Source organism: Triticum aestivum, chromosome 5D, assembly GCF_018294505.1.
Source record: "Triticum aestivum cultivar Chinese Spring chromosome 5D, IWGSC CS RefSeq v2.1, whole genome shotgun sequence".
NCBI lineage: Eukaryota > Viridiplantae > Streptophyta > Magnoliopsida > Poales > Poaceae > Triticum > Triticum aestivum.
Window position 1 is genome coordinate 280,580,879 of NC_057808.1, and position 10,921 is coordinate 280,591,799.

The 10,921-nt window shown below is 48.9% G+C and overlaps 1 protein-coding gene across 1 annotated transcript in view; it reads left to right on the plus strand.

Moving 5' to 3' along the window:
* The first annotated feature begins 10,688 nt into the window (after nucleotides 1-10,688).
* The window catches only part of LOC123120981 (DNA topoisomerase 6 subunit B), a 7,525-nt gene continuing 7,292 nt past the window's right edge, over nucleotides 10,689-10,921 (plus strand). Inside the window, exon 1 of the mRNA XM_044540935.1 lies at nucleotides 10,689-10,921. Within this exon, the coding sequence (XP_044396870.1) occupies nucleotides 10,776-10,921 (146 nt within the window). The 5' untranslated portion in view covers nucleotides 10,689-10,775.

Consider the following 10,921-nt stretch of genomic DNA (forward strand, 5'->3'; position numbering starts at 1 on the left):
CCAAGCAGCTACTTCGGGCTCGTGAAGCGGCTTGTAAGTGCCTGCCCTCGACTTGACGTCATTAAGCGGTCGGTCTTTATAGAGGGTGCGCGAATGGCCTTCGCTCGCGCAAAGGTGCACTGGGGGAAGATGGATGCTGAAAAGCTGATGACCGAGGGACCGCCAGAGGGGAAGGAGCACCGCAAGCCCGAATTATATTATGAAAGTGTCCTGAAAGGATCCTACCTTGCAGCGGAGCTATGCACCAAGGACATTATATTTCCATGATGCAAATCATGTTGTCCTTTGTAATGTTTGAACAAGGTCATTTATATTATTTGTTGCCTGTTATATAAAATTTTATCCTCCTACGCGGCCGTTTTATATATTAATCCTGAGAGTTGGCCAGTCGTCGGCTTCTGCCCCCACGTAAGAAGTACGGGGGTGTTCGGGATAAACCTGATCACTCTTTACCCCAGTTTTGGGTCCTTCGAAAGTGGTGTTCAGCAGAACGAACCAGGCAATCGGACTATAGGGCTTTATCACTCTCACTTAGCCATAGGAGCTTTAGGAAAGGAAGGTAGGCGCAGCCCCTGGTGTTCGGAAGACCGCACGAGGGGCTCTATAAGCGCCTGATCGGAAGAAAAACCGATCCATCGCACGCTGCATTGGTTATGGCACTATGCGGGAGAAATCCTTAAAGATTTTACAACCTCTCGAACAACTGACCAGCTCTCGCCGTATCATGACAGTCAGTTTTCGGCTTTCTCTACTGAGGTGCTCGTCCGGAAGAACCGGGACACAATCGCAGTAGTTCTCCCAGTGCTACCTTAGCCGATATAGCGGAACGTAAGGTACCAAAACATGGGAGCCGAGCAAACCCAACTATTGACCCAAGACATGATTCGGAGCTGATGCATATAATGCTATAGGTTCGGGGTGCCGAACTTCCGTGAAGGTGTTCGGACTTTATTGCCGTATTATGGGTAAAACGAAGCCCCTGGCGTGTTTTAAGGCATATCGCGGTGTACGGATGCCACTTGACAAAGGAATTTTAATAAGAAATAACAGCAGATAAGCGTCATATAAATCCACATGTTGTATTTGAATAGTACGTCGATGCGTATGAGTACAGGTAATGTGATAAAAAAGAAATATGACTGTGGAACCTACTGAGACCAGGGGGAAGAAGCTGTGTGCGGATCTGGAGTATATTCGGATGGTCATTGCGGGGAATATCTAAGGATTCCCCTACGCGTTCGAGCTGCTTCCATATCGCCAGTCCTAGTCGGCGCAAAGGTGAACCTGCAAAGGAAATGTAAGAAATGTTTGTGTGCCGGAGAGCGATTGAGCCGCTGCATGCGGCCTGTCCTGTCCTTCACCGGAGTGTTTAATTGAGCTCTGGACGAGCCGGGCTATCCTGCCGCGAAGTTGTTCGGGGTCCTTTGGCGGTGTCCGGGAGCCGGGCCATCGACTCAAGGTTCAATTGGAAGGTGCCACTTGTTGCATTTGCTGTTTAAAGCAGCAACATACTCCTTGGTGCCGAGGGAAAGTTCGGCCTTGCCCTTAACCGTGATGACGCCGCGCGGACCGGGCATCTTGAGCTTACGGTAGGCGTAATGTGGCACCGCGTTGAATCGAGCAAACGCGGTTCGTCCGAGCAGTGCCTGATAATCACTGCGGAAGGGGACGATTTCGAAGATTCACTCTTCGGTACGGTAATTGTCTGGTGATCCGAAGACTACCTCAAGGGCGATGGAGCCTGTACAGCTGGCCTCCACACCTGGTATAATACCTCTGAAGGTGGCTTTAGTGGGCTTGATCACCGAATGATCGATGCCCATCTTGCGCACTGTATCCTGGTAAAGCAGGTTTAGTCTGCTGCCTCTGTCCATAAGGACTCGTGTGAGGTGGAACCCGTCAATTATTGGGTCGAGGACTAGTGCAGCTAGATTGCCCTGATTGGCGTTAACCGGACGATCCGTGCGGTTAAAGGTGACCGGCCCTAGTTTATATTGTGGGACGACTAGTTCCATTAAGTCGGCATCCCTAAGGGTGCGCATCTGGTCCGGGTTGGGAATGTGGGTCTTGTTTACCACATTCACCGTTTGGATTTGCGGGGGAAATTTCTTTTGCCCTCCTGTATTCGGTGATCTGGGCTCTTCGTCACCATCATCGCTTTGGGACCCCCCATCTTTGTTTTTGGCGCCTGCCCTACCGGCTTGTTTGAAGACCCAGTTGGTATGGGTGGCTGGCGTTCCTGGGGTGCCATGAATTTGGCATTGGCGGTCGAGTGCGGTCCAGACTGGACGGACCCGAATTGTTATTTTTGAGTGGCCCTTTCCGCTTACCGGACTTAGAGCCACTAAATACGGCATTAACTGTCGTATCTTCGGCGTTTTCACCATGTTTGCGGCGCTTGTGTTTGTTGCGTCGGGGTTTGCCGTTGCTATCTCTGGCCTCTAATGTGCCAAGGTTGCTTGCTGTGTTGTTGCTACGGGCCAACCAGCTATCTTCGCCCGCGCAAAAGCAGGCCTAAGTGTCGTGAGGGCTGCCATGGATTTTGGCTTCTCTTGGCCGAGATGTCGGGCGAGCCACTCGTCACGGATGTTATGTTTAAAGGCCGCTAGGGCTTCGGCATCCGGACAGTCGACAATTTGGTTCTTTTTAGTTAGGAACCGAGTCCAGAATTTCCTGGCTGACTCTCCGGGCTGTTGTATTATGTGACTTAAATCATCAGCATCCGGTGGTCGGACATAAGTGCCCTGGAAGTTGTCCAGGAATGCGTCTGCCAGGTTCTCCCAACTTCCGATGGAGTTTGCCGGCAAGCTATTCAGCCAATGCCGAGCCGGTCCTTTGAGTTTTAGCGGGAGATACTTGATGGCGTGTAGATCATCCCCGCGGGCCATGTGAATGTGGAGGAAGAAATCCTCTATCCATACCGCGGGGTCTGTAGTACCATCATATGATTCAATGTTCACGGGTTTTAACCCTTCTGGGAATTCATGGTCCATTACTTTATCGGTGAAGCATAGTGGGTGTGCGGCGCCTCTGTGCCGGGCTATATCACGACGCAGTTCATACGAGTCCTGTCTGTTGTATTCGGCCCGGCCGGATTTGCTTTTAGTATATCCGGCGTGACGGTCGTCGCCACGCGTTTGGGGGCGCCCTCATGATCCGTAGATCGATCTTTTATGTCCTGCTTTGTTTTCCAATACGTCTCGCAGGTCCTGTGTGTTGCCCCGGGCCTTGGTGTTTTTATTTGACTGGAGATGGGGTGCGGGCTGGACTTCGGGTTGATATGCCGCTCTGTCTCAGCCACGAGGCGGCCGATCAGCCGCATCATGCGCTGGTAGTGTAGGTTTTAATGCTTCCTCCTCGAGTTGGGGTAGCAACCTGCGCTTTGGATAACTTTTGGTTGGGCGCTCGAGTTTGTATTCCTCGGCCGCCAGGACCTCGGTCCATCTATCCATTAGCAGATCTTGGTCAGCTTGAAGCTGTTGTTGCTTTTTCTTCAGGCTTTTTGCTGTGGCTATAAGCCGGCGCTTGAAGCGCTCCTGCTCGACGGGATCCTCAGGCACGATAAATTCTTCGTCGCCGAGGCTCGCCTCGTCTTTGGAGAGGGACATGTAAGTGTCATCTTCTGATTCTCCGTCTGTCGCCTGTTTTTTAGGGCTGGCTTGCCCATCCTCCTGCTCGAAGCCTGGCTAGAGGGGATTGTCTTCGTCTTCGGCATTATCTGCAGCGTTATTGTCTCTTGTGCCGGTATCACTGCTTTTGCTATAGCGGGGCTTAGAGCGGCGCCGCTGACGCCGATGCTTGGATTGCTTCTTGGAGGGATTATCCTCTGTTGCCTTATCGCCATCGCCTTCTTTGGGGGTGTCCACCATGTATATATCATATGATGAGGTGGCAGTCCATCGCCCTGTGGGCGGTGGTTCCTGTTCGTCTCCTGCATCGTCGTCCATACCGTCGATGTCTTCGGAGCCGAAATCGAGCATGTCGGTCAAGTCGTCGACAGTGGCTATTAAGTGGGTGGTGGGTGGGGAACGAATTGCTTCGTCGTCCGCTTCCCATTCAAGCCGGACATAGTTCAGCCAAGGGTCTCCTGACAAGGAGAGAGACCTTAATGAATTTAGCACGTCGCCCAGGGGCGAGTGCTGAAAGATATCCGGGGAGGAAAACTCCATGATCGGTGACCAATCAGATTCGATAGGCACGGATGCAGGCGGTTTGGAGCCCGTGGCCGGGGACGAATCCAGGTGTCCGGCAACACAGGTCTCATAGGAGGTGAAGTCAGCATTCGGCTCTATCGCCGCTGAGTGTGCGGCCTCCGTGGCGAGGTCCATCCACTCGTCTTCGGACGGCGCGATCTGCTCCGGATTGAGGGCCGGAGGGGCCACAGGTGCGATCTCCCGAACACTGTCCGACGGCAGGGCTAAGTCATGCTCGTCGTGACTGTGCGGCGCACCTGACATGGGCTCGAATCTGTCGAAGATCAAATCTCCGCGGATGTCGGCAGTATAGTTCAAGCTTCCAAACCTGACCTGATGGCCAGGGGCGTAGCTCTCGATCTGCTCCAGATGGCCAAACGAGTTGGCCTGCAGTACGAAGCCGCCGAATACGAAGATCTGTCCGGGGAGGAAAACCTCACCCTGGATCGCATCGTTGCCGATGATCGAAGGGGCCATCAAGCCTTTATGGTGACGGCACAGTGGAACTCTCAATGAAAGCACCAATGTCGGTGTCAAAACCGGCGGATCTTGGGTAGGGGGTCCTGAACTGTGCGTCTAAGGCGGATGGTAACAGGAGGCGGGGGACACAATGTTTACCCAGGTTCGGGCCCTCTCGATGGAGGTAATACCCTACTTCCTGCTTGATTGATCTTGATGATATGAGTGTTACAAGAGTTGATCTACCACGAGATCGTAGAGGCTAAACCCTAGAAGCTAGCCTATGATTATGATTGTTGTTGTCCTACGGATAAACCCTCCGGTTTATATAGACACCGGAGGGGGCTAGGGTTACACAGAGTCGGTTACAAGGGAGGAGATCTACATATCCGAATTGCCAAGCTTGCCTTCCACGCAAAGGAGAGCCCCACCCGGACACAGGACGAAGTCTTCAATCTTGTATCTTCATAGTCCAACAGTCCGGCCAAAGTAGATAGTCTGGCCGTCCGAGGACCCCCTGATCCAGGACTCCCTCAGTACATAAGAACGGAAACGTATTCCTTGGATTGACTGTGTGTGATATACATACGAACGGAAATGTTTTTCTGGGATTCACCGTGTGGGATGTACATACCTACGGAAATGATTTTCTCGGATTACTGTGTGGGATGTACATACCTACGGAAATGATTTATGGGATTCACCGTGTGGGATGTACATACCTACGGAAATGATTTCTGCGATTCACCGTGTGGGATGTACATACCTATGGAAATGATTGGGTTTTGATGCCTCGCCCGATCGCACACGGCCCCAGCCTGGGTCCCAGGAGGGCCTATCCCCGACGATTTCTGGGTCGTGTGGGAAGGACACCCTATCGCACACACTCACTTGGCGACGGTTCCAAATGCCGTCGCGGAAAGGGGTAAAAAACCGTTTGTTTAGGACCGACGCGCACTAGTGAGGGAAGCATAGCAATGTCCGAGGTATAGATATAGTTGCTTCTCATAAATGGTAGTAACGTTGTGTCAACAACAGCTCGATCGCCTTCCACCATCATTGGATAGTTTTGTCCAAGGAAGAGCGAGTTTCCTCCAAGACTTTCAATACTGAATCAGGGAGAAGGTGTTGGCGCTAGTACACTAGTATCCATCCTGAATACCCTGCAACGGATGTTGGAATAGGTCCGGAGAGTGCGACCATGCGAGACAACACCTGCTTCCTTAGTAACATCAGCAGTGCCCTGTATACAGACAAGAAGATGTGATCCATCGGAATAAGTTGCCAGGCGCCACTGAGTATATGGGTCCTACTCGTCCTCATGCTCGTGATCATCAGCATCGTCATCTCCCCATTGGTTATAAAAATTTTCAAGTATAGGTGGTGGAATGTTCACAGGACCTTGAAAACACAAGAAGGTTAATTAGTAAAGGGAAACTAGCTAACCCGCATGCATGTGGATGAAACAATTATAATTATGATGGAAGACAAACGTACCGAAAGCATCAGGATTCCATGCAAAAACAGTGCCATGAGTGGTGGCAGCAAACACAAGACCCTCGTATTGAATTGCATCACAGTACTCATCTATGTACATAAATTGATTTTTGAGCAATATCCATCGAGGCGTGGAAGTAAGGACGACAACAAGCTTGTCGAAGATAGCAACAACTTCATAGTTCGTGTAATCCCAAGAGCGGTTGGGAACTCGACAAATTGCTATCTTCCGTAGACGACAGTCACCATGATCGTATTTGAACTCACGTGGAATACCGGTGTACTCAACCTCTGGGCAGTCGTCTGAGATTTTTGGAAGTGGAACCCGGTGACGAGTGTACACATTCACAAGTTCCCACTCGCAGTTGTACCCAATATAAACAACCCAATCTCCATTTGCGCCTGACCAAGCCTTGCCCTCAAGTGATGGCATCTTAACATCATACGTATCATTATCAAGCGGCATCAACTTGCACAAGGTGAGGCTTCCCTCGTCCCCGCGCCAGTCAGCAGGGTCACGGCGAAGAAGATAGGGGAGATCAAACCGCTCCTGGACCCTTGGGTTCCTTGTAATAATGTTATTAGTTGAGTCGAGAATGGTCTTGAACGAACCTGCCATGCTAGCCGAGGTGATGACGTCACACCGATTAATGAGTTCCTCCACCACGTCATCTTTCAGATCAGGGCAAGAATAACGGGGTCGTTTCTGGCCTGTTCCCTCCATGGAGAAGATGATCGAACATTGGCAGAAGGAATGGTGCAGGCAAATGGAGGGAGGAAGAGCGTGCGACAGCAGTTCCAAATCGAGAGGGAAAGGCGAAGAGGTGGTGGACTGTTGCCACGGTACACGAAGAGGCGCCTGGGGAGCGAACGGTTGCCACAGAGGTCACACACTGACGACAAGGGCCGAGTGAACCGCATGTGTATATCGCACACACCTTGATCTGGCTGACCGTTTCTTTTGTGTTGCCTAATCACAAATAGTTCATCCGAGTGAACCGTATGCTGTATATCGCACACACCTTCATCTGGCTGCCCGTTTCTTTTGTGTTGCCTAATCACAAACAATTCATCCGAGTGAACCGTATGCTGTGTATCGCACACGCCTTCATCTAGGTGCCCGTTTCTTTTGTTCCTCCTCATCGCAAACAGTTAATTGAACTAAACCGTATGCCCTTCATCGCACACGCAACTAAAATCTGAAGCGTGTTTGATGCATCCGTCATCGCAAATGTTTTATACCTTTTTGACGGTTTTCATACACCACCGTTTGCGATTATTGCATCGCACACAGTTTCCCGAAGGGTCTTTGATCATAGTGTCGCGTTAGCAGCATCCTGCAGTAGTGTATCGACCTTCCATGTCAAGTGTGGCATCCTGGCTTATTAGGAATGATAGATTACTCATATCAAGAAGGTGCATCTTATTTTTCGGAAGCCATCTCCAATGAACCTCCAAGTTAAGTATTTTAGGGATGGGTGACTGATACGTATCCAACGTATCAATAATTTCCGATTGTTCCATGCTATTATATTATCTGTTTTGGATGTTTAATGGGCTTTATTATGCACTTTTATATTATTTTTGGGACTAACCTATTAACCGAAGGCCCAGTGCAAATTGTTGTTTTTTTTGCCTATTTCAGTGTTTCGCAGAAAAGGAATATCAAACGGAATGAAACCTTCGCGAGGATCGTTTTTGGAACAAAGGCAATCCAGGAGACTTGGAGTGGACGTCAAGGAAGCAACGAGGCGGCCACGAGGCAGGGAGGCGCGCCCCCACCCTCGTGGGCCCCTCGTAGCTCCACCGACCTACTTCCTTCGCCTATATATACTCTTATACCCTGAAAACATCCAGGGGAGCCACGAAACCTATTTTCCACCGCCGCAACCTTCTGTACCCGTGAGATCCCATCTTGGGGCCTTTTCCGGCGCTCCGCCGGAGGGGGAATCGATCACGGAGGGCTTCTACATCAACACCATAGCCTCTCCGATGATGTGTGAGTAGTTTACCACAGACCTTCGGGTCCATAGTTATTAGCTAGATGGCTTCTTCTCTCTCTTTGGATCTCAATACAAAGTTCTCCTCGATTCTCTTGGAGATCTATTCGATGTAATACTTTTTGCGGTGTGTTTGTCGAGATCCGATGAATTGTGGGTTTATGATCAAGATTATCTATGAACAATATTTGATTCTTCTCTGAATTCTTATATGCATGATTTGATATCTTTGCAAGTCTCTTCGAATTATCGGTTTAGTTTGGCCTACTAGATTGATCTTTCTTGCAATGGGAGAAGTGCTTAGCTTTGGGTTCAATCTTGCGGTGTCCTTTTCCAGTGACAGTAGGGGCAGCAAGGCACGTATTGTATTGTTGCCATCGAGGATAAAAAGATGGGTTTTATATCATATTGCTTGAGTTTATCCCTCTACATCATGTCATCTTGCTTAATGCATTACTCTGTTTTTATGAATTTAATACTCTAGATGCATGCTGGATAGCGGTCGATGTGTGGAGTAATAGTAGTAGATGCAGAATCGTTTCGGTCTACTTGACACGGACGTGATGCCTATGTTCATGATCATGCCTAGATATTCTCATATCTATGCGCTTTTCTATCAATTGCTCGACAGTAATTTGTTCATCCACCGTAGAATTTGCTATCTTGAGAGAAGCCACTAGTGAAACCTATGGCCCCCGGGTCTATTTTTCATCATATTAATCTACCGCCAACATGCTATTTCTGTCGCCGTTTATTTTGCAATCTTTACTTTTCAATCTATACAATAAAATTACTAAAAATATTTATCTTATTATCTTTATCAGATCTCACTTTTGCAAGTGGCCGTGAAGGGATTGACAACCCCTTTATCGCGTTGGTTGCAAGGTTTCTTGATTGTTTGTGCAGGTACTAGGGATTTGCGTGTTATCTCCTACTGGATTGATACCTTGGTTCTAAAAAACTAAGGGAAATACTTACGCTACTTTGCTGCATCACCCTTTCCTCTTCAAGGGAAAACCAACGCATGCTCAAGAGGTAGCAGTGACCGATCGAGAAGTTCTTCCGGATGCGCACAAGTGAGGATAAAGTGCGCATGAAATACTAGTGTTGGTTTGTGGGGCTAGTCTTGACTCCGTCGGTCGTAATGGATGGGAACCGATGGGTGTATCTAGGGTCTTATAAACAATATCAGAACCGACCCTCGCGGTTACAAAGACGTATGACACGTGTGCTCTTTGTGGGCACATCATGACATATATGTCAACAGTGGACACACAATGTGTCAAGAGGGAATGTTCCTACCGATTCCGACAAGGATGTTAGTTCCTTGAATGGGTGTATATGTGACATGCTAGCTTCATAGAAATGATAGAGAACTCATATCAATAAGGTGCACATATTTTCAGAAGCTCATCTTTAAGGAACCTCCATGCTAAGCTTACTTAGATTGGAGTAACTTGATGATGGGTGACTGACTCAGAAGTTCTTTTTCCGGGAGCGCATGAGTGAGAAAAACATGCGCATAAAAGCCTGATGTTGGTCCAGAGACCAGTCTAGATATCACCTCATAGATGATCTTCGTGCCTTTACAAACTCTTGAGTCCTTCATAATATCATTGACAAAGGCCCTTGAGTGTGTACTGTTTAGGAGGTGCACACCCTCAAGAGTAAAACATAAGACATAGTCGGTTAGTAGAAACTCTGCAAAGGATCTTTCGATAATGGAAGCCGCTTCGTGTGTTGGTCCTCTAGCTCCTTCTTCGACCAACGAAAGATTTGGCGTCGTCGGGGAGTTTGTGAGGTTATGTCTCCCCGAATCCATGGTGGTCGTCCTACCCTTTTCATCGCCTTCTTCTATGGACGGTGGCATATTTCCTAGACCGTTGTCACCGACATCTTCTCGCTCCAACCGGTGGGCGACTCCCTAGCCGTTGCTTAACAACTTTATTCTGTCTCCAACGGTGTTTTGGGTGTCGAGAGGAGGCATCAACTTTGCTCACGACACCTCGCTGATGAGTGTAGAAGGAAGGTGGTGTTGATTTTCGTGAAGACCAGTGTGTAACTTAGTTGTTGTTTTTTTTATAAAAAATATTACGTTAGTCAGAAAGCCTGCGAAGACATAATTAAGTAAATCATCAATTTCCCCATAAAAAAGAGTTTTGGGCAGCGAGAACCCGAAAAAGTCATGAAACCTAAGATTTGGCAAGGTTCCCATAAGTTTTCCCATAATAATTGAACTTAAGGTTTGTATTTTGCCCCCTAAAAAAATACTACTCTCTCCGTTCCTAAATATTTGTCTTTTTAGAGATTTCAACAAGTGACTATATACGGAGCAAAATGAGTGAATCTACACTCTAAAATATGTCTACATACATCCGTATGTGGCAATTTATTTGAAATATCTAAAAAGACAAATATTTAGGAACGGAGGGAGTACTAATTTGCTCAACTTTGTACTGAGATTTATCCGGGCCGTCCATTCTTCCATGGACCAGCAGGATCGACTTACTTTCATTGCCAGCAGCATCCCCACAGTTGAACCTCCCCTCCCTCCCCAATTCTCCCCGCCCCCTGAACCCAAACAAACCCTAGCTTACCATCCCGATCCCACAGAACCCACCTCGCCATGGACGACTCCAGCGACGGCGGAGCCACCGCCGGAGGCACTAAGAAGAAGCCTTCTGCGGCGGCCGCCAAGGGGAAGGCGACGGGAAAAGGGAAGGCCACCTCCAAGGCGGCGCCCAAGGCCAAGGAGAGCAGCCTCCTCAAGCA